General features: G+C 41.3%; 1 protein-coding gene across 1 annotated transcript in view; it reads left to right on the top strand.

The window, feature by feature from the left end:
- The window catches only part of LOC139119606 (growth hormone secretagogue receptor type 1-like), a 71,244-nt gene extending 47,231 nt beyond the window's left edge, over positions 1-24,013 (top strand). The window contains exon 2 of the mRNA XM_070683449.1: positions 22,543-24,013. Coding sequence (XP_070539550.1) covers positions 22,543-23,483 — 941 coding nt within the window. The 3' untranslated portion in view covers positions 23,484-24,013. The remainder of the gene's footprint in view (positions 1-22,542) is intronic.
- The last annotated feature ends 487 nt before the right edge of the window (positions 24,014-24,500 follow it).

Genomic DNA, 24,500 nt, shown 5'->3' with positions numbered 1-24,500 from the left:
ACTTTCTTTCAAAAAATATTCAAAGCATACCTAGCAACAATCCTTGGTTGCACTTTGATCTTTTCCGTCGATGAGCTGTTCACGTTCCTACGCTGTTCGAATGTCGGAAAATGTTGGAAAATCTGTTTTAGAGAGAGGCTCATCGCTCACCCTAGACGCACATCACCCTCTGATCACCTGCCATTGTTGCAAAGCTGCAGACGACACTACGGTCACGTGACCGGACACTTTTCCAAATTTGGTCTTAACTATTTCCCTAGGGAAATAGCTCTTCAAAAAATGCCCTCTGACGTCACTTTTGTCGATTCGATGGGGACTAGACGTATCTATTTTCTCGTCACGTGACGTATTCTGGCGAATCGCGACACGGAATGAGCATGTGGCGTGTTATAATGAACACCTATTACCTGGTCATGAGGGCTATAGCGCCCGTCTATTACCCCGAGGGGCCGTGTGTTACCAGAAACACATCGCTATTCCCCGAGGCCGTAGGCCGAGGGGTATAGCGATGTGTTTCTGGTAACACGGCCACGAGGGGTAATGAACGGGTGCTATAGCCCGAATAAAGACCAGGTTATAGGTGTTTTATAACACACCACATGCTCATGTTGTATATGTTGTTAGTTTTTAATGTGTTTTGATATTGTTATGTAGGTCATTTACCCCACACTCATCATGACCAGAGTTCAATTAGTCTAGAACATTCTCAAGGTCACTGCCCTTGATGACCTCACAACCTTGAATTCAATTAGTCATGTTTGGAATGTTCTGGAAAGTTGATTAGTTGTGTAAGAGAGATAATTTTAGAACAGTAATTAGCATGTCAATAAAGTTCTAGATTGTTCTTATATGCCTTTATAAAAGGGACGTGCACAGCTTCCAGTCAGACTTTTGGGATCGTGTCTCTTGTGTGTTACTAAACTCCAGCAGTAGTCATTCTCAAGACTTTTCAAGACCTTCACTGCCAACGCTGGATTTATACTGTGGACTTTGTGCAGCTTCAAGCCTGCAAGCCAAAGGACTGTTCATTCATCCAACTGACTGTTACAACTCTGAGACTGGAGCTTTGCCGTCCCAGCTGAGATAAGTAGTCTGTACACTTTTAAAGCTTGTACTCTATCCCTGACTTAGCAATTAGTTTTATTTTCGTAATAAATTTTGTTTAAACGTTAACTGCTGAGTTCACCCTTTTGTTCGTTTTCTCTGCACGTAACAAAATTGGGGGCTTGTCCGGGATACGAATATTTTGAGCCGTTTGACAACATTTTGACAGCCTTTTCAAAACTACTGTATACTGTGAACTCAGCGAAATTCAATCATGGCGGAATTCAAGCCAGACGAATTTATGGATGACCTTGATCAGGACACATTTAATTCCCTCAGAAAAGACAACCTCATAGCACTGGCAAATTTCCTTAAAGTAGATGTCAAAAGATCTATGCGCAAGCGAGAAATACAGTTCAAGATTGCAAAACATTTAGTTAATTCTGGCCATTTTGAGGAGTCTGCCTTAAAAGATTATGAGCCTGAGTCTTCCTCTGAACTCAGAAAATTAGAATTAGAATTGCGGACAAATTTGGAGATTAAGAAACTAGAATTACAAATGGAAGAAAGACAGAAAGAAAAAGAATTACAAATGGAAAAAGAGAGACAGGCATTAGAAAAAGAAAAAATACGAATGCAGTTAGAAATGGAAGAAAGACAGAAAGAAAAAAGAAGGCAGGAAAGATTAGAAATGGAAGAAAGACAGAGAGAAAAAGAATTGCGATTAGAAGAACAGCGATTACAGGTAGAAATAAAACGTTTAGAGCTTGGACAGTCAGGAAAATTCTTCCCTTCAGACAAGTTTGACATCACTAAGCATTTCAGGTTAGTTCCCCCTTTCCAAGAAAAGGATGTTGATAAATATTTTCTCCATTTTGAGAAAATTGCTCAGAGTCTGAATTGGCCTAAGGAGTCCTGGTCTATGCTTTTGCAGAGTGCTTTGGTGGGTAAAGCCAGAGAAATTTACATTCAGTTGTCAGTAGAGCAGGCTTCAGATTATGATTCTGTGAAGGAATTAATTCTCAAGGGTTATGAGTTGGTGCCTGAAGCTTACCGTCAGAAATTTAGGATTGTGAGAAGGTGAAGGATCAAACTTATGTTGAATTTGCTCGAACAAAAGAACAACTGTTTGATCGTTGGTGCTCTTCTGAAAAGGTCAGTCAGAATTATGACAAATTACGACAGCTTGTTTTGATTGAAGAATTTAAAAGGTGCATCCGGAGTGACATCAAGACATTTATCAATGAACAAAAGGCAGATACATTAGAGGTTGCTGCACGTTTGGCCGATGATTATTCATTGACCACAAATCTTCCTTTCTCAGCAAACCATCCCAGTCCTTTTCATACAGAAACAATGCAGGTAAATTTAACTCGTCCTTTTCGTCCAAGAATTTTTCAAAGGACAGTAGAAAATCAAATGACAACAGTTCACAGAGTTCAAGTAACACTCCCACATCATCAGATCCCAAGTCTCAATCTCATTCTGACAAACAGTTCGGTACACTTTCTTGTAATTATTGTAAGAAAGACGGCCATTTAATGTCAGAGTGTTTCAAATTGAAAAGAAAACGTGAAGGTCAAAGTGGTCAAAGTGGATCTAAGCCCACCGGCTTTATTTCTTCATCAACTCAATTAGAGTCTAATAATGTGTGCAACACATTTTCTGAGGTTAAACCCCTCTCATCCCCAATTAATGAGGTCAAGGTCAATTCTTCTCAAGATAGCATTATGGGTATTTTCGAGCCATTTATTCATAATGGTTTTATATCACTTTCTAGTGATTTTTCTTCCGCTACCCCTGTCAAAATTTAAGAGATACCGGGGCTTCCCAGTCTCTTTTGTTGGCAGATACCCTGCCGTTTTCTGAAAAGTCATTTTCAGGTTCTAAAGTTCTTATTAAGGGGGTAGATTGCAATGACTACATTCCTGTTCCTCTCCATAATGTCTATTTGTCTTCGGACTTTTGTTTTCTGGACCTGTGACTTTAGGTATTAGGCCTTTTTTGCCTTTTGAAGGGATTCACCTTCTTCTTGGAAACGACCTTGCTGGGGACAAGGTCATACTAATCCACTTGTGACTGATAATCCTAGTTTAGATCAGGATCCAGAGCCAATTGAACAAGAGATACCCGATTTATTTCCTTCATGTGCTATTACTCGAGCCATGTCAAAGAAAACTTCCGAGAATCAAAATACTCTCAAAAATAATGTCACAGATGTTGACTTAAATGACACCTTTCTCAGTCAGGTGTTTGACACGGATCATTCCGTTATCCCTCGTGGATTTGAAACTTCCAGTAAAACTGCTGACCAAAGTCAGACATTTTCTAGATCAAATCTCATTGCAGAACAACACAAAGACCCAGATATTTGTCTTTGTTTGACAGGGTAGATGATGAAGGTAAAACTTCAGATAGCTCTGTTTCCTATTATACAAAATCTGGTATTCTCATGCGTAAATGGAGACCTCCAGATGTCTTGGTTGATGACGATTGGGCTATAAAACATCAAATTGTGGTTCCAAAGCCCTACCGTGCTGAAATATTGCGCCTGGCCCATGAAACGCCCTGGGCTGGTCACTTAGGAGTCAGGAAAACTTATCATAAAATTCTCAGTCACTTTTATTGGCTAATCTCAGGCAGGATGTAGCACATTTCTGTAAAACTTGTCACACATGTCAAATGGTAGGAAAGCCAAATCAGACCATTCCAAAGGCCCCTTTACAGCCAATTCCTGCATTTCAAGAACCATTTAGTAGGATACTAATAGACTGTGTTGGGCCCCTACCAAAAACAAGATCAGGAAATGAGTACATGTTGACAATAATGTGTACATCAACTCGGTTCCCAGAAGCCATACCACTGAGAAATATAAAGACAAAGACTATAGTGAGAGCTTTAGTCAAATTTTTCACTTTATTTGGCCTCCCTAAATGTGTCCAGTCCGATCAAGGTTCCAACTTTATGTCTGGTATTTTTCAACAAGTAATGGATCAGCTAGGCATTAAACAGTATAGGTCTCCGCCTATCATCCAGAAAGTCAGGGTGCTCTTGAGCGATTTCATCAAACTTTGAAAAACATGGTTAGGACCTACTGTTTTGACACAGAGAAGCAGTGGGATGAAGGAATTCATTTTCTGCTCTTTGCTGTTAGAGAGTCAATTCAGGAGTCTCTTGGTTTAGCCCATTTGAGCTTGTATTTGGACATACAGTCCGTGGCCCACTTAAGCTCGTTAAAGAGAAATTCCTATCAGACGATGATGATTGTCTGAATATTTTGCAATATGTGTCAGATTTTCGTACAAAACTCTCTAAAGCATGTGAATTAGCCAGAGAAATCTTGAGTCATCTCAACAGTCAATGAAAACCAAATATGATAAAAGCACCTCAAAACGGAAGTTTGAACCAGGTCAAAAAGTTCTTGTTCTACTTCCAATTCCTGGCAAACCACTCCATGCTCGTTACTTTGGGCCATACCTAATTGATAAGAAATTGAGTGATTTAAATTACATCATAATAACACCTGACAGGCGAAAACAAAAACAGCTATGTCACATAAATATGCTTAAGCCTATTTGGATAGGGATAATCCTACTATAACTCAGCCTGTCAGTGCAGTCAGTTCAAACCATTATGAAGATAGTGATACTGAAACTGACTTGAGTGAAAATACTCTAAACTCAAAGCTGGGCTCGGTCAAGCTTCAGAACTCAGAAATCCTGGAGAAGCTGGAGTCTACAAAGTTGGCACACCTCCAGCCAGAACAACAACAACAGGTGAAAGAACTGCTCCATGAATATAAACACCTGTTTCAAGATGTTCCAACGAGGACAAACGTCATCTATCACGACGTTGATGTTGGGGACAGTAAGCCTGTAAAACAACATCCATACAGACTGAATCCAACAAAAGCGAAATATCTCCAGGAAGAAGTCAAATACCTGCTGGACAATGACTTTATTGAACCCAGTAAAAGTAACTGGAGTTCGCCGTGCATACTTGTTCCCAAATCAGACCACAGTTATCGTATGTGCACGGACTTTAGGAAGGTCAACACTTTAACAAAGACAGACACTTTCCCAATCCCGAGGATTGATGACTGCATCGACCGAGTGGGAAAAGCCAAGTATGTGACAAAATTTGACCTACTGAAGGGATTTTGGCAAGTCCCTCTGACGGATCGTGCTCGTGAATATCCGCCTTTGTTACACCAGACGGATTGTTCCAGTACAAGGTGATGCCATTCGGAATGAAGAACTCTCCGGCAACGTTCCAACGATGATCAACGACGTCATATCCGGGCTAGACGGGTGTGCAGCTTACGTTGACGACGTCATCCTGTATAGTGACACCTGGGAGGAACACATCAAGCTCATGCGGAAGTCTTTGAGAGACTGAGTAAAGCAATGTTGACTGTCAACCTTGCCAAATCTGAGTTTGGTTGGGCGAGGGTGACTTACCTCGGACATACTGTAGGACAGGGTGAGGTAAAACCTGTTGATGCCAAAATCAGTGCCATTTCAAGTTTTCCCATACCAAACTGCAACGACAACTGATGCGCTTTCTGGTATGGCTGGTTACTACAGAAAATTCTGTCCAAATTTCTCCACAATTACTGAGCCTTTGACTAACTTACTTAAAAAGAAAGTAAAGTTTGTTTGGTCAGAGCAATGCCAACAGGATTTGACACACTTAAAGCCATACTGCAAAGTGCCCCAGTGTTGTCTGCACCAGATTTCACTTTGCCATTCAAATTAGCTGTGGATGCTAGTGATACGGCTGCTGGTGCTGTTTTATTGCAAGAGGATAGTCATGGTGTAGATCATCCTGTTTGCTATTTTTCACGCAAATTTAACAAATCCCAGAGAAACTACTCTACAATGAAAAAGAGTGTTTATCTTTGATATTAGCTTTACAGCATTTTGAAGTTTATGTTACTTCTTCAAATCAGCCAATAGTGGTTTATATTGATCACAACCCTCTTGTTTTTCTGCAGAAATTGAAAGGCAAAAATCAGAGATTGCTAAGGTGGAGTTTAATGTACAGGAGTTTAATCTTGACATTACACATATCAAAGGCAGAGACAATTTAATTGCAGACTGTCTCTCTCGTATTTAGAGTTTATTGTTGTTCACTTTCAAGAAATTTTATTGTTGTTCACTTTCAAGGAATTTTACTTTAGAGTAAAACAAAATTGAGTACTTAAATCCTTTTCAAGATTACATTTGTAAAAGAAAGATTTTTCTTTGGAAAATTTTCTTTTTTTGAAGAGGGGGTGTGTTATGTAGGTCATTTACCCACACACTCATCATGACCAGAGTTCAATTAGTCTAGAACATTCTCAAGGTCACTGCCCTTAATGACCTCACAACCTTGAATTCAATTAGTCATGTTTGGAATGTTCTGGAAAGTTGATTAGTTGTGTAAGGGAGATAATTTTAGAACAGTAATTAGCATGTCAATAAAAGTTCTAGATTGTTCTTATATGCCTTTATAAAAGGGACGTGCACAGCTTCCAGTCAGACTTTTGGGATCGTGTCTCTTGTGTTACTAAACTCCAGCAGTAGTCATTCTCAAGACTTTTCAAGACCTTCACTGCCAACGCTGGATTTATACTGTGGACTTTGTGCAGCTTCAAGCCTGCAAGCCAAAGGACTGTTCATTCATCCAACTGACTGTTACAACTCTGAGACTGGAGCTTTGCCGTCCCAGCTGAGATAAGTAGTCTGTACACTTTTAAAGCTTGTACTCTATCCCTGACTTAGCAATTAGTTTTATTTTCGTAATAAATTTTGTTTAAACGTTAACTGCTGAGTTCACCCTTTTGTTCGTTTTCTCTGCACGTAACAAATTTTGCACTGCAACAATCCATTGTGACATGTTTACTTGGCGATATTTCCACAGCACTTACAGTTGTACGTGGTACCACTTTCTTTCAAAAAATATCCTAAGCATACCTAGCAACAATCCTTGGTTGCACTTGAATCTTTTTCGACGTTGAGCTGTTCAAGTCCTACGCAGTTGGAATGTTGGAAAATCTGTTTTAGAGAGAGGCTCGTCGCTCATCCCGGACGCACATCACCTTCTAATCACCTGCCATTGTTGCAAAGCTGCAGACGACACTACGGTCACGTGACCGGACACTTTTCCAAATTTGGTCTTAACTATTTCCCTAGGGAAATAGCTCTTCAAAAAATACCCTCTGACGTCACTTTTGTCGATTCAATGGGGACTAGACGTATCTATTTTCTCGTCACTTGACGTATTCTGGCGAATCGCGATACGGAATGAGCATGTGGTGTGTTATAAATGGGCGCTATAACCCTCATGACCTGGTAATAGCTGACGTTTAAGAGATCTATTTCAATTTTTAATTAACCCCAGAGTCTCTAATCTGGATACCGTTCTCCTAAGGACGGAATATTACAAATACAAGAGACGGAAATCGCAAGATAAACACAGAACAACTACTTATAATAGAACATGAAATAAGACCAGTTTTATTTTAAGAAGTCAAAATACATTTTCTTTCGGTAAATGTTATACAATATTCATTTGAAAGATTTATCTGTCGTTTAATTCTTTTTTGTCTTAATGAAGAAGGTCCTTTTCCGAGCTTCCATAGTTTTTTGGAAGTGCCACCCGCGGCCATTCTTCTGTTGTGGCATAACGCCAACAGGTTCTGAATGATGAGCGGCTTGATCAAAGCGTAAGCAATACGGCAACATATTCAAGCGACACACTACCGATTGCGAAAACTGTCATACTTCCTTAATGTGATGTGTGCATTGTTACGTTCAGATATGGCAGATGTGTCTTGGGCAAGATAGATCCAGTTTAGAACTACATCAGATCAGTCGTCGTGTTTTTTTGTATTTATACATTCTTTATTGGTAAAAGTGAAGGAGGGTTACAATGCTTGTCTGAAAGGTGTAACAATACAATTCTCAATTATCGGTTATCGTTTGTAGTATTTTAATCCATGATTTACAACAATGCACCACGAACTAACCTTTACCAGAGCAATTTCTTACTCTGGATAGTGGTTGTGTTTATCCTGTAGCAATATAAATAAATAATCGAAACACTTACGTCCTTAAAAGGTACATCATGGTGGCTAGGTCTAACATCAAGAAAATAGGCTCTTTGTTCAAATCATAAAATTAGTCGTATTTGAGAAGGATATATATGTACAAATAATAATTTTTGTCCTTTTTAGTGAGTATACAGCATTTTGCACCACCCCTCTGTCCTTTGAAGTACTTTAGTTACGGGACATTATTGGCAGAAAGCATGTTCAGGTTCAAGTAAAAACGAGTTCTGATGATTCACCCCTCCCCCCCACACCCACGACATGATGATTGCACTTACGAAAGTAATTGTAAGAAAGCTAATAGCCGCGTACTTTCTCGTTTTGCTTTTAAATTTTTGGTATTTTGTGGCAATCTGGCAGATGTTACTTATACGAACATGTACACCGTGTTTTCTCACTTTCCTGGCCACTGGCAGTGTGGGATCGAAGTGTGGGAAAAATCGATACCACAATTGAGTGTGGTATCGATTTTTCAGAAATTTCAGAAATATTGCACGAGCTCTGATTGGATGATAAACAGCCTTTCGTTCCACGTGCAAAATATCATCCAATAACACGATAAGTAACACACTGACAGGAACTACAATGTAAACGGGTCAGAGTATGGGGCAGACGACAGCGTTGTCGCGATTTTGGATAATGTTGTACGTCATGGGTGATAAACTCACAAAAAACGGCTGAATTTTACAAATAACTGGTGAACATGGGCCACTTGGAACATATAGCCAATTTTTTATTGAATATCTCGTCCATAGCAGATGTTGAAGTATCGGCAGTAGTGTCGTGATGGGGTTTTATGATCAAGGTTCTTGTCTGACTTATATACAGAACTGCGAACGACACCAGTTCATGCTAAGAACACACAAGCTTTATTACTGAACACGCCGTGAGATAAAAAAGGCGCCAACCGGAACACAACTGTAGCAATTACATGTAAAGGCACCAAAGCGCATGCACCGAATGTAATAGAACACCAAAGGATAAACATTTTTTGGCGGGAGATTATAGTCCACAGTCATTGGACGAAAGTTACCGAAGAGTCTGATTGGTAGACGGATAACACATAGGCTCTGCTTAGTCCTATTAATAATGTTCAAATGATGTGTCATTTCTTCTCCGACATTCTCCGGCGACGAAAGATAATCTTGAACACTTTCAATATGAATTATCAATAAATGATTCGTTTGAACAAAAAACTTAGAAATTTCAAAGAGTTAATTGACTCAACAGTTACAACAATTTATGAAAGTTCGGATATTCTCATCCTGGCTGCAATGGCCGCATCTCTGGACGGTCTCCCCGACTCGGGCGGGTCATTGGTTTTCTCAGCAGAAATTTCTTGCCGATGGATGTCTTCCCGCTCGTTCACATCTTTGTCTTCAGATGATGATAATTCTTGAGAGGCTACCTCAAGGGGGTATAACTTGTGTATAGGGCGGTTGGTGTGTCCCCTGGCGGTGGAGATTTCAGCTGATCGCACCAACTTGTCACGTCCATAAACAAGTCTCTTCACAGTCCCGAGCTGCCATTTCATCCTACGATCGATATCACTATGGATCAGTACCACATCTCCCACTTTAATTACATTGTGCTTGTTTCCGGAACCGGAGTGACGTTCTCTCAAAGCTGTCAAATACTCGGTTGACCACCGCTTCCAGAACTGTTGTTGGAGATTTGACAAATGTGCGTAACGTCTGTTAACATCATTGTGGTTTCCAAAAGTCGGGTCTTCGATTTCTTCATCGGAGACTGTGATGTATGGTAGTGAGGTTAAGCTTCTACCATGTAACAGGTGATTTGGGGTCAGGCTAACGTCATCGTCCGCACTGGATGAAACGAAGGTGAGTGGGCGATCATTTAATACAGTCTCAATTTCGGTGACGACGGTAGCAAGCTCATCATACGTGATGAATGATCGACCGAGAACCTTTTTAATCGCATTCTTCGTGAGACTTATGAGCCGCTCCCAAAAGCCGCCAAACCACGGCGCACGTTTGGGTATGAAAGTCCATTTCACTCGCTGAGATGAGAGATAATCTCGAACATCAGGCGTGTCGAGCAAGGAGCGTATCTCCTCGGCTCCAGAGATGTACGTCGAGGCGTTGTCGGATAACATTCGGCTAGGCAGGGATCGTCTTGCAGCAAAACGGCGAAACGCGAGTAGAAATGTTTTAGTCGTCAAATCCGGTACCAATTCCAAGTGTATGGCCCGTGTAACCGCACAGGTAAACAGGCACACGTATGCCTTGTTTTGTTTACCATCAATAGCTTTGGTGAGGAGAGCCCCCGTGAAGTCGACCCCCGTCACACTGAATGGAGGGGTGATGTTCACGCGATATGCAGGCAGCGGAGCTTGGACTGGGTTAGTGTACGGCTTTCCTTCAACTTTCAGACAGGTAACACAGTTGTGAAGAATCTTGCTAACGATACGTCGTATTTTCGGTATCCAGTACTGTTGACGAATTTGTGTTACAGTCGACTGGACTCCTCCATGGAATACGCGTTCGTGTGCTTTCAGAACGACCAGTTTAGTGAATTCATGGTGAGGAGGCAGCAACGCTGGAAATTTCGTGACATAGTCCAATGCTGCATTGTGTACACGGCTGCCACATCGAAGTGTGCCCTCGTTATCGAGAAATAGGTTGAGTTGTTGAACCAACGGTCCGAACCTCTTCACATTCATCCTCATGGAATGAATAGTGTCTGTATATATCTCAGATTGTACGTCTTTAATCCAGATCTGTTCAGCATGTCGTATCTCGTCCGGTGAGACTGCTCCTGACGGCGTGTCTCTCTTTCGCTGCAGTCGAGATTTGAAACGAAATACATACGAAGTAACGCGGAATAGTTTGTCTAACGAGCTGAAACGAGTAATGTCCACCGCGTATTGTATGCCAACGTCAATTGCGGGGTCGATTTCCGTATTTGATGAGCCGATGTTCTCAGTGGATCGGCGAGAAAGATCCTCAACGTGTTGCATTTTATCGGCAACCTCAGCATCGATTTGTGTGTGAGGCTCGATCATGAAGTCGTCCGTTGTAGCGATATGGTGCACTGCGCTATCAAACAGTTCACAGATTGGCCAGTCTCCATTTTCTTTCAACCAAGTAGGGCCGTTCCACCATAGAGTAGAATTGGCTAGTTGATCAGAAGTAATGCCTCGAGTTAACAAATCAGCTGGGTTGTCAGCGGAGGGGCAATATTTGTAGATGTGACGAAAACCATTGATCTCTCTGACGCGATTGCTTACGAAGATCGGCAGCTTCTTGACACTGTTGATCCAATACAACGCAATTTGACTGTCCGACCAGAGATACCGCTGTGTAATGTTTATCTTGCCGGAGAGAGAGCGTTTATTACAATTTGCTGAGTCGAGTGCCAATCAGGGCGGCCATCAGTTCTAACCGAGGCAGTGACAAATCAGACGTTGGAGCGACGCGTGCCTTGGCCATAACGATAGAAGTTTCACTTGAACTGCGGAGATAAACTACAGCTCCGTAGGCGGTAGTGCTGGCGTCAGCGAAAACATGAACTTCGCAGTCGTCGTTATCTTTATTCCCTGAGAAGTATTGGCGGTTTATTGTCGTCTTGCGTGTAGCATTCAAGTCCGCTGCGATCTGTATCCATTGAGAGTTCAATTCAGCGTCGAGCGGTTCGTCCAAGGGAGCCCGCGTTTCCATAGTGACTGCACAAAGAGTTTAGCTCTGATGTGAACTGGAGCTACGAAGCCCAGTGGGTCGTACAGTGTAGCGGAGGAACTGAGAACATCTCGTTTCGTTATCAATTCATTTGGAATAGGCTCGCTATTATTTTCTGAGTAGGTCATCTTGTCGCTATCTGGTTCCCAACGCAGGCCGAGTACTGGTACATCATGGGAGGGTTCGTAGATATCATCCTGTTTTGCGAGTTCACATAGTCGTTCACTGTTGGACGTCCATGAGCGTAGCTTGAACCCACACGACTGCATGAGGTGGTTTGCGTCGTTGTAATATGACACGGCCTTCTCATCAGACTCTGCACCGTCTATCACGTTGTCAACATAAATATTATGTTTGAGGTCATCAGCAGTCGGTATGGAGGCATTACTTTCCAAGTGGGTCTTGATTACAGCGTTGAGCATGAATGGGGAACAAGCCGCCCCAAACAGAACAGACTTGAATTGATAAACATCAAATGGACTTTCGGGATCACGAATGTCCGATAACCAAAGAAATTTGGTGTATTGACGCTCGTCTTCCTCTAGACGTATGTTTAAGAATGCCTTTTCAATGTCACTGACGAAAGCGATTCGGTTAGCGCGAAATCGTAGCAAAATGGCAGGTAAATCATTGATTAATGACGGCCCAGTTTGAAGACAGTCGTTTAGACTTGCCGAGTCAGCATTTTGTTTGCTACTGCAGTCGTATACAATACGTATTGGAGTGGTAACTGAGTCCTTCTTGACAGCTCGATGCGGCAAATAATGTCCTTCAGTTTTGTTGTCATCTTGAATCTTCTCGACGAAGTCTCGGCGCAGTTGATCGGTGATGATATCGTCATATCTCTTCGTTAAGTCAGGGGCCAAACGGCGAACCATAGCGCGCGTGCGATTTTCAGTTGCCGCATAGTTTGAAGGCAGTGGCGGATGATCAGTTTTCCATGGTAAACGGGCAATGTATTTACCATTTTCAACACGTAGATGAGTGTCCCGATATGTTTCGAAGTCGGTATTTTCATCATTTTGCGAGTCTGCCTTCACTCCGATGAGCTCTAAATTCCACCAGTTTCGTATGTCATCGTCGGTGTGTGTTTCTACATTCACGTGATGAATATTAATGTCAGAGTCCAATTTCCCACGCTTTCCAGTAGGACCGGACAACAAGTAGCCGAACTTAGATGATATTGCAGTTGGACCTGCCCCGCGCACGATATGGTTTCCAACAAAGTTCCAATATTGATCAGCTCCGATGAGTACATCAATTTCCATAGTTTTAACATTGGAAACAGGGTGGGCAAGCTTTAATCCCCGTAGATGGTCTGAGTTGAGTATTTCTGCTGACACGTGGTTGAATAGGTTGGACGAAATCTCGGGAATTATCAGGGCGTTAACAGTACTGGTATGCCCATTCTGTTCGTGCAAAGTTACCATTGCACTTTTCATGGAATGAATTTGTTTCGAATTGTCCCCGAATGTTGACAGGCTCACGTTCTCATGAGTGTCCGATTTCAAGTTGAGTTTGTCAGCAAATCGCTGCGTGATAAAAGTTCTGTTGGACCCATCGTCGAACAGCACGGTAGCGTTGATAGGTTTCCTATCGCCGACCGACATAGGAATGACTGCCGTCTTGAGGAGAACCGATCCGTTGGGTGTAGATTTCCCCTTTGTGTCGTCTGTTTCGCCAATGCCACATGAACTTCAGAAGTTCCCTTTTTCTCAGACGGTGTAGCTGATTTGGTGTCATGAAGGGTAGAGAGTGATGTTTACGCTTGCAGATCTTGCAAGTGTAACGAGACTTGCAATCGCTCACGCGATGCTTTCCAAGGCAATTGTAACAGAGACGATCGCGTTTGACAATGTCTAAGCGACGTTTCGGGTCGGTGACAACTTGGCAATCAGTTGAGTAGTGATTTCCCTTACAAAACACGCATGTTTTGATTCTCAAAGGCTTTGTTGTGCGCGTAGATGCGGCCCTAGTATGAAATGAAGCGGTCATATTAGGCTGTGTTGCTGTGTCCGCAACCGATAACTCATCGAGTGGAACTCCGGCTTGAATGGCGTCGATTTCCCGTAGGATGGCTTTGCGCAACTCTGGTAAAGTCCAAGCCTTGTTTCCGTGATCTCTTGCAATCTGTTTCCGAATATTGTTAGGTAGTTTATCTCGAATCATGGGAATGAGAAGTTCTCCATAAGCGTTCTCTTCTTTGCCAAGTGATTGTAAACCGCGAATATGACTTTCTAATGTGTCATAAAACAATCTCAGACTGTTAATGTCACTCGTAGGTTGAGGAATCTGCCACAGTGCAGTCATGTGCGCATCGATGATCAAATGATTCTGTCCGTAGCGTTCGATGAGTAGCTCTAAAGCATGGTCGTAATTGGAGTTTGTCAAGGCGAGACCGCTAATCGTACGGGCAGCTTCATCAGTTAAAACGCTGCGTAAGTATGTGAACTTTTGAATGTTCTCGAGGTTCTTATCATTATGGATGGACGATTTGAAAGTGTCGTAGAAACTCACCCACTCGAGTACGTTTCCTGAGAAAGTTTTCAGCTGTAGTTTCGGTAATGCGACCGTTTTCTTCGATGTGTCTTGAGTAGCGGTGTCGGAGTTCGCCGATGGGCCAGTCACATTGTTCGGTTTGTTGTTTTGATGAAATCAGTGATCTTGTCGTTTCTCTCGAATATCTCGGACATGTAGTCGCCGGATTCTTGGCTCGCAGCATCGTAGCTTGCTTCATCCGTATTATCTAAGATATCTTCTTCGATCTTGGTTAAAGATTCGTATTTCTGAGTTAGTTGAGTGTTCAATGCTCTGAGTATCCTGTGAGCTTCAGTCTTGTTCTCAGCTGCAGCGAACGTTGATGTGAGTTGTTCTGCACGGTTGAACAGCCTCGTCATTTGGGCACGTTGTCCCCTGCGCTTGAGTTTCAACTTGGCCAATTTCGTTGCCATTTGCTCGGCTTGAGTTGGTTGCTGCTCCTCGTCAGACATCCTTATCCTGGTCTCGGCACCAAAAATGTCGTGATGGGGTTTTATGATCAAGGTTCTTGTCTGACTTATATACAGAACTGCGAACGACACCAGTTCATGCTAAGAACACACAAGCTTTATTACTGAACACGCCGTGAGATAAAAAAGGCGCCAACCGGAACACAACTGTAGCAATTACATGTAAAGGCACCAAAGCGCATGCACCGAATGTAATAGAACACCAAAGGATAAACATTTTTTTGGCGGGAGATTATAGTCCACAGTCATTGGACGAAAGTTACGAAGAGTCTGATTGGTAGACGGATAACACATAGGCTCTGCTTAGTCCTATTAATAATGTTCAAATGATGTGTCATTTCTTCTGCGACAAGTAGAACTTGCAACGGAGTTCGCATTAGTGGCATGGAATACTAGATGGTCTCGAAGTAGGATACAGTTTAATAATCAATATTTTCAATGTGAATTTAACGCATTTTGTGGTCATGTGAGAAAAAGAATCTCACACACCAAGGACCTGGGATCAGATTTCTCACACGAGTTGGGGATATTTTGTCTCACACAAGCCGCAGGCTCGTTTGAGACAAAATATCCCCAACTCGTGTGAGAAATCTAATCCCAGATCCTTGGGGATCCGGACTTTCGGAGCTCTAAGAACGCTGATAAGGCAAATACGGCTAGTTTTCAATCGGGTTCGAACCCACAACATACGGCATCAGTCGCCTAGCGGAGAGGCCACAGAGAGAACCGCACGGCTAAATCCCCACTCTCAAAAAAGAGTGGTTCAATAGCCGGCTAAGTTGTTATATTTTTTCTGACTGAGACCAAGGCGTCGACTATTTTTTTTATCTCTGACAGGCTGGACAGATTATGTGAGGCAACTTGATTCACATGAAATTGGGAATCGGGCATGCAATATTAAAGTAAAGCTCTGTAATAGAAGAGTCCTGAGAAAGAAGAAAATATCACGAGTATCACATACGTTTACAGGATTTGAAATACTCACTTGCACACTGGAATTTGCATGACATGTATGTCCATATTACCTTTGTGCAGGTAGATTGCCAGACCAACCTCAACTCTGTGAATGTTAAAAATCATACAACATATAATTTGATCTTTACAACAAAATGTCGAACCATGTGGTAAATTGGTCAATCCCTGGTTCTCGCTTTAATGGTTACTGGAACATACTGTTTATGCTATTTTAGTCCTTTGTCCTCCTTTGAAAGTTGTGCATAGTCAGTCAATTTGCTCAGAGATAAAGCTGACAAAAACCTGCCCCTTAAAAAATTTATACTATACTTTAGTTAAAAATGTATGTAAATAGCCTGACTAAAAGCTAAGTGTCATTCCGGACTGAACAGTCTTGTGAAACGGTGAAACTTTGTGACTAGGCCATTTTGCAGGTACTGAGAAGCTAGTGAATTTTGATGCCAAACCTGACACGCACACAGTGTGCTTGTCAGCAATACAGTCTTTCCGACCCCTGCATTATTATCGAAATCTATCCTCAAAGCCTTCACTAATTGCTTATTTTGCGAAGGAATCCTATCTGTTGACTTTTTAAATGGCTGCTCGCTTTGAGGTGTGACAGGAACAACTTAAGTCGAACAGTTAACATGATGCCTTCTAGACTAAATGGATTCATATTTATCTCGTTGCATGCCTCATAAATTAAATACCTTCGGTCGATAAGACTATTGGAAGTATCCTACGAAAATGGCTAACATTGTCATTTACGACTCCTTAAAGCGCAAGCTAGAGTCTTGAAAAAACAGAAAAAAATTCCACCTGGGATCAGTTTGCCTAAAACCAAATTGAATACAAGTTTAGCATTTTCAAATTCAAAAATGTGATTGACCTATTAAATCACTCTAATGGCGGGAACATGTTATGCTGATGACAACTGAGTAAGCATAAAGATGATAAAGAGAGCCAATTGTATTGATTGCAAACATGTTTAATGAAGAAATATACTATAGAAATAACGGGCGACGCGCTGACCATTAACGTTTATTTGTGGGCAACGGCGAGAGGAAAGCCAAAAATTAACTGGTGAGGCTTGCCGAGCCCGTTAATTTGGCTTTCCTCGAGCCCGCACCCACAAATAAATGTTAATGGTCAGAGCGGAGTCTGTTATTTCCATTATATTATCAGCAAACCCAAGTAAACCGTCAAAATTTCCGAAAATTTCAGGAGCGAACGACAACTGGGCCCCAGAAACTGAGCAATACGCGACGCACTGTCACGCCCGCTGTCATGCAGGCATGCGCATAATCTAAAAAATGTAACGAAGATTGCAGTGTTACTAACGTCCGAGATGAGCGATATTTCAGATTTTTTAGGTGAGGAAACCGAATGCAGGTGTATTGCAAAACGCTTATTCAATGACCGCACCATCATACCACAGTCCCTCTATACGTTTGCTTCCCCTCAGGCTTATGAGACTCTCAAAACAGCCTATACCGCTTCCTAAAACAGATCCAAGGGAAACAAACATTCTGTTACCCGCATGGCCAGTATTGGTATATTCGACGGATCATACAATCATTTCTTGGTTCTCTTGATGATGTCACAAATCATAATAATCATTATGCAAGGTCGCGTTCGATGATATTTTAACAAGAAATCATATTTGGAAGATTGTGTATATCTCTCAGAAAAAAGAAGGTAAAGGAGAAAATGTGGATTATGTGTGCGTGGGTGTGTGCATACATACATGTTGAATGGGTTGATGGATGGATGGATGGATTGGATGGATGGATGGAAATAAACGTGAATGCACACTCATCTACAAAAGAAATGTTTTAATCCTAGCTGTTTATCCTCATTTTATGCGTAAGACATTTATTTAGTGCTACGTATACATGATCAAAAGCAACACAGAGACGATATTGTCGGAGAAGGATAGAAATAGAAGTGCCTTTGATCAGAATTTTGATCGAAACGATCAAAGTATATTGTCACTTGAAAAGATGGTCTTTGTATGAGAGACACCCACTTTCTAGTAGCTCATTCAGGTCACGCGGTTTCGCTCTACATGCGAACTGCCGCAGATTCTTTCGAAGAGCGTTGACTTAACACTTACTGTATCATATTCTTGACGCAAACCACCTTCGAATGGGTTCTTGGTTGCACAAAGAAGGCAGGTCTGTTTCTGCGGCAGTTTGTGAAAATTTCGAAGTTGTCGTGATGATAAGATTACACAGCAAAATAGTAACTTCGGCTATCTCTGTCTTGACCGATTTGTGCAATCGAGGAAAAAGTAATTCAATATACAGACTTAATTCTGTGCCTAAAACTCTTTCACAAGCCTCCTCCATTATGCTCCTTGGAGCAACTTCGCATGATGAAGCAACTAATCTTGTAATCTTTTTCAAAGTGTTGACGTCACTGTTTGCTCGCTTTTGCTAGCGGAATTCAACACGTTGCCCCAGGCTTGAAGTTGTACAACTCCCCGTAATGGTAAAATCATGCCGTTGGTACTCACACACAGTGTTATTCTGCGATTGTTTTCCATTAAAAACCAAGAAAAAAAGAGCCCAAAGGACAAAACGAACTAAGGCAAACTAACGTCAAGAAAGAATACCACGGTTTCACTCTAAGTTGCAAATGCAAACTGACAGTAATTTTCACATCATCCTTACTTTTTCACTTTTGCTGATTTTTCTTATCAGTATTATTGTATATTGGCTTGGTGTTTGGTTTAGCATTGGTTCCATGTTGTCAAGTATTACATGTTTCATCATCAAATATTTCTCCCATTAGGTTAGTATAACATGGTAGTATAAATAGCTTTACATGTTTTGTTAATATCACACCGTTGAGAGTTTAGCACACATTAAATTAGTATTACATGTCATTACACAGCGGGTAACTTTTGCATATTGGATCGGGTGTTATAACAAAAATTGCGTTTGCATGACGTATTTAGTTCAATACAGCAAGTTTTGATATTTATGAGTACAGTATCAACCATTTTTTGCATGTAAAAGTATAATAAAGCTAATGTGGTAGGCAAAGTGGAACACCTGTGTTTTAGAGGATGGTGCCAAGGGCAAGTGCATAAATAGTAATGATACAAGTAAATTAGTTTACAACAGTAATGTTCCGTACTTAAGGTTATTACAGTGTAATAGTGTCAAAGGGAGCATTTTATTGTTATTAGATGACGATTTACATATCAGCCTGTTGAGAAATCAGATTACACACGCCCCTCGTAATCAAAAAGGAGCACCACTTTTGTAATTGTCTTTATTGTTCAGGGCAGGCATACATGAAATGGAACTACTGGCGATGAATACTGAATGCGGTCACCAGTACTTTATCTGCTCCTTGCAGTTATGCATTGAAAATGCGATAGAAGTTAAATTATCTAAATATTACGATCACAGGAAGATAAAAGATATATCGCTTCTTCATTTGTTTAATATCACGACAAGTTTCTTACCCTAAGGGGGACTTTGTTACAGAAATACATCGCTATTGACCAAGGCCGTATGCGAAGGGGTATAGCGATGTGTTCCTGGTAACGTAAGGAGACGAGGGTAATAAAGGGACACTATAGATCGAATAATAGGTTATAGGTATTTTGTAACACGCAATGTGTTCGTGCTATTGTGTGTTATTTTCCATGCACTTTGATGTTTATGCACTGCAAAGATACATTGCGAGAGGTTTAAATGCCTAGTTCTCCAAAGCGGTATAGTATAGTAGTGCCATTGTTTCACAAAAAGAAGTAAACAAGTCATGTCAATAGCATGTCGAATAGCTCAAGATCCTCGGTTGCACTTGAACTTTTGTTGTCAATAAGTTGTCAAGTTTACGCCGTTGGAATAGAAATTCTTGCTGTTTTAGTCAAAGACTTGTCTCACCAAACGCTCTTCACGTAGTAATCATTCATAATATCAAATCTGCAGATGACTCTAAGCGTGTGGTTGCGTGACCGGCCACTTTTCAAAAACATTTCTTCTAGGGAAAATATGTTTTCAAATATATTCTTTGACGTGACTTTTCAAGCATTGAGAGACCAGATATATCTGTTTCTCGCATGTGACATGTTCTGGCGAATCGCGAGACGGAATGAGCGTGTTATAAATTAAAATGTACCATGTTTCTTCATTAGAATGGTCTACACGAAAAGTCGGCGAAGGCAACATATTTATCGATCCAATAGTACTGTGGTCAACCTGACGGCAAAGTAAGGGATTAAACTTTCATTGAAATGACCGAGTTTTTATTCACTTCTCATCAATTTCCTCAATTTACATCGCAAAGCACGCATCACGTTTTTGCTGGTAACAGTGACGTCACGATGGAAGAGACAGTACTGTAGCGTCAGTACGATGAACGTCTGTGTTTTTGAAAGTGTGAAAGGCTTCAATAAAGCATTGTGCTGAAAAGGGCGAGATTTCATTCTCCGAGAAGATTAGTTGGTGGAGGGACTGTCTTGACTGTTGATGGACACATTCTCTTAGGTAGTTGAAGTCATGAGTTGACTGCCTTGGTATCTTTTGGTCGTAAGACACATTTCAAGACGGTGGCAATATATTTAGGAGTTAAGTGTATTATTCGTTTTTCCTACTATTTGAACGAACATGTTCTCACTGATATAAACATTTACATCAAATGTAATACCGTTTATAAAGTACAGTGTACAGATGGAATTGGATGTTAAGTATACCGCCTCTCCAAAATTTATTTGCGTCAGAATCCTATTCGCTAATGGAAGCTGTGATGTTTGAATGACTGTGATACCTTTCCCGTAATGGAAATTGCTACTTGACGTGTTTTTTCATGTTTTTCCTCAAGTAGTTGCCAATGGCGATTACAATTTTTGTTCACCGACTTTAAATTGCAATGACAAAATCTCATCCATAAATAACACATTAACCCCCCCCCCCGCCAACTTTAATTACCTTTATATAACTCTTGATACATGCACACCATTGCAGTGAACAGACTATGTAATCGTATTTGCAAACAATAGTCGAATAATTTGTTCAAACTATGAAGCTGCACTTTCCTCCAAGAAGCAGTTGCGTTGCACTAGCTTACATTTGCAATAAAACCGCGTTAGGGGGTCTCATTATCGATTACCTTAAACCATAAGACGGAAACAAGGATTAACCACAGAATATCTGGGAGGGTCAAGATTGTGACTTTGAGCAGTTACGAATAAATGGAAGATCAAAAAAGAGATGTTGGTAACCTTTGTTAGCTTTTGTCTGACAGATGGACGGACAGACAGACAGACGAACAGACAGACACCAAACATTTGCAAGTGATTGGCATCTATGGTGTCTGGGTCTTTAGAGGAATTGCTTACATGGAGTGATATTACCGCTTAATTGTCTGAGGGACAATTCTTTCAGAAGCCGTGAAATACGACTTAAAGAATGCATTTATAAAATCACCAACTTGAAGCCTTAATACAGAGTCATAGTTGGTACGCCCTTATCGACTATTAAACGGATTTGAGATGTTCATCTTTCAGTAATTGGTTAATAACTAAAGAACGATGCGCTCGTTCGAAAGAGTTTAATCTTCGTGCTCAGCATGCATCAAACGTATACGAGGTGACGTTTGCGCTTGCTCGAAGTAGGTACCATGTCCATACTGTTCGGGTAATTTTCACATTGATGCAGTCGGGCAACTTCAAGCATGAGGCATACACTGTAGGTTGACCACACAAGAGAGCGAAATTTAAAAAAAAACCAAAATTAATCCGTGTCGTTGGCGATACAGAATTGTATATATGTAACCCCAGGGGAAAGATTGCAAATAACATCTTTTGAATAAAATATAACATAAGCGGACTAAAAATCTTGGTATGGATAAACTTTTAATACCTAAGGGAAACGGTCTTTCATAACAGGAGCACCGACGAATAGAGTAAATCAACACAGACGTAAACATATCAATCTTCTATGTATAAAGTTTCAGCAGAATTCATTACCAATGTCATTTTAGTTCAATGGTACATGTTTGTGCGAGAGAGAAAAAAAGTCTCTTAGATTTTTGTTGGCGGTTTTTAAACATGTACAGTAAAGATTCGAAATGTTAACACGAATCTGACTTTGCTAAGCGTCTTAAATACTTTCAGTCCTACGATTTCTCCTGGCTATCATGCTATCTCTGAATAAACAGCGTCATTGAAAGCAAAGTCATTTTTTAGATAATTAAAGTTCAAGTTGCCTAAAGCAACTTGAGATATCCCCTCCTTTTATTTGCTCCGTGATCATGCAACCTTTCACGCAGGAGGTTTTCGTACTTTTGACAACGTTTATAGAGATTTTGATCCCGGCCCTCTTAAAATGTTCATAACTTGGCAGAAGATCCTCGCGGCGGTGATAATTGCCGGGGTGGTGAAATCAAAGTCACTATCGTTCAGGGAGTGTGGTTCTAGTTTTCACAACATCTTATAGGATCCTATTTTCAGGTATCAATTCCCGTGTTTTTACCATAATACGTGTGACCTTATGTCTTTGTATAAATATTTCAAGTTTTAGAACAATATACATGTATGTGAATAAATTATGAGTAAGCTGAGTAATACCAGGATGCCAAGGGAGAATTTTTGTGGCCGTGTGATATGTGCAGTATTTTAAACCTTCTGACAAAATGCAATCGATGAAAGTTCATTTTCGTTTCAAGTTACCCCTTACATTCACTCTTTCTCCAAGAAATGATTTCGGAATTGTGTCGTTTCTTTTAGGCAAACTGGTCCCCTTCATGGAGCATTCAACGGAGCAGGCATCTGTCCTCACGCTTGTCGCCATTGCTATGGAACGATACGTTGCGATATGCCATCCACTCAAGGCCCAGTACACGTGTACGTCCGAACGCACATTTAAGACCTGCATCATAATATGGGCACTGTCATCCGCCGCCAGCCTGCCGTACCTATTCATGGCTAAGTACGAACCCTACGGTGAGGGAGGGGATGCTGGTGACCAGAAACACAGCTGTGCTACCTACGTCACGGGGACGCCCTCAGAGGTATACATTATCATATCAGCCGTAGTGTTTTTCTTCATGCCGATGCTAATGCTTGGGATTCTCTATGGGAAGATTGCCAACACCCTCCGATTCACCCCTGAATCCTGCCATCAGCCAGTCGAGCGGACAATGTATACCAACGGGGACATTCGCGGGAGGAGAATAAAGTTCGACAAAACCCAGGATGCTATGAGGGCGCTGCGTCTGATGGCAATTATCCGCCATTCCCAAGTTCAGAGTAAATCCTCGTTCAGAGACGACGACGGTATGAGGCACTCATCCAATTTGGTTGCACGCAGGAGGGCAGTGTACATGTTAATTGCAGTTGTATCAATGTTCTTTGTGTGCCTTCTTCCCCAGCGGGTCGTATCCCTTTGGCTCGTCTTCAGAGGTAATGTTGAATTTCCGTTCAGCCCGATAGCCCTGTACAGCTTGATAACATTTTGCCGTATTATGCTCTACCTGAATTCGGGCATCAATCCCATCATCTACAACATCATGTCCACAAAGTTCAAGATCGCGTTCCTCAATGTTCTCGGCTTCAGACGCAGGTCTTCGCAGAAAATCCGCCGGGGGCCAACCTTTACCTCGATCTCAAGGGCGACCGGTCTCACGGGCAGCTTACGAAACGGAGGATCAAACGCCACCAAGTGCTGACTGACACCAACTGGCGCATTCTGGCGTCGATAGAACTAAACGGTTTCAAAGGGAACATAGAAAAACACTTCAGCTTTGAAGATGAGATCTTACGAAGCTAGAAATTTACACAGCAATATTCAGGGTGATGCGGTGGCCTCCAGATTTGCCTTGCACAATATCGGATAACATATGCCACAAGAGTGCCAATAGACTTCATGTACTTCAAGATGTCGTTTAGAGTTATTTCAAACTGAAAAACTGAGCCCCGGGCTCCCTATTGTAACAATGGGCATTGTGGACCTGTTTATATTGAACTGGACTGAACAAGTTGTTGTTTGCCTAGATTCTGATTGTGAAGGGAAGACTATATAGTGACACAGTGAGAAGAAGGTGCTGTATTTGGCGGTTACTAAGAGGCCAGTACCACAAGATGTCAGAATAATCCAATCGCTTTCGTTAATTGGTTTTACAGGGAAAAAGACACAATATTTATTGTTATTACTTTTCCGTCTACGTTACCGCTGGCCGGATTCAAATTTTACAATTAGGCCAAAGTAATTAAATTCTTTGTTTTGCGTCCAAACTAAATGGGAAAAGGTACGCATCTAAGAGGCTGAAAAACACACACAAGAAAATTAACACAATGTAATTTGATTGCAGCAAATAACAAATTGAAACAAAAGTTTCGTTCAGAAAAGCTAAGCGGTCATGTCCTAAAATTTCCTATTCAAATACACTGTGTGTGTTTTTCATGAAAACCTTAAAAAACTAGGCGGGTGGGGACACAAAACAAATTACTTTAATTACTTTGGCCTTAGTTAGTTACAAACTGATTTTGAAATGGTATATTTCGTTTCTCTCTGAGTTTCGCCCTGGCTATGAGGACTCGACAAAGACATCTCCTGGTTTGATATTGGTCATGCATTTACAAGGATGTAGTTACGGGTGCCATATTTACTGCTACTCCGCTTTTTCACTTACATTGTCTTGTCGTTCTTAGACTTCCTTTCATCATTTTACTGAAAGAAAGATATT

Source organism: Ptychodera flava, chromosome 20 (genome assembly GCF_041260155.1).
Source record: "Ptychodera flava strain L36383 chromosome 20, AS_Pfla_20210202, whole genome shotgun sequence".
NCBI lineage: Eukaryota > Metazoa > Hemichordata > Enteropneusta > Ptychoderidae > Ptychodera > Ptychodera flava.
This window is presented reverse-complemented; position numbering and strand designations above follow the sequence as displayed.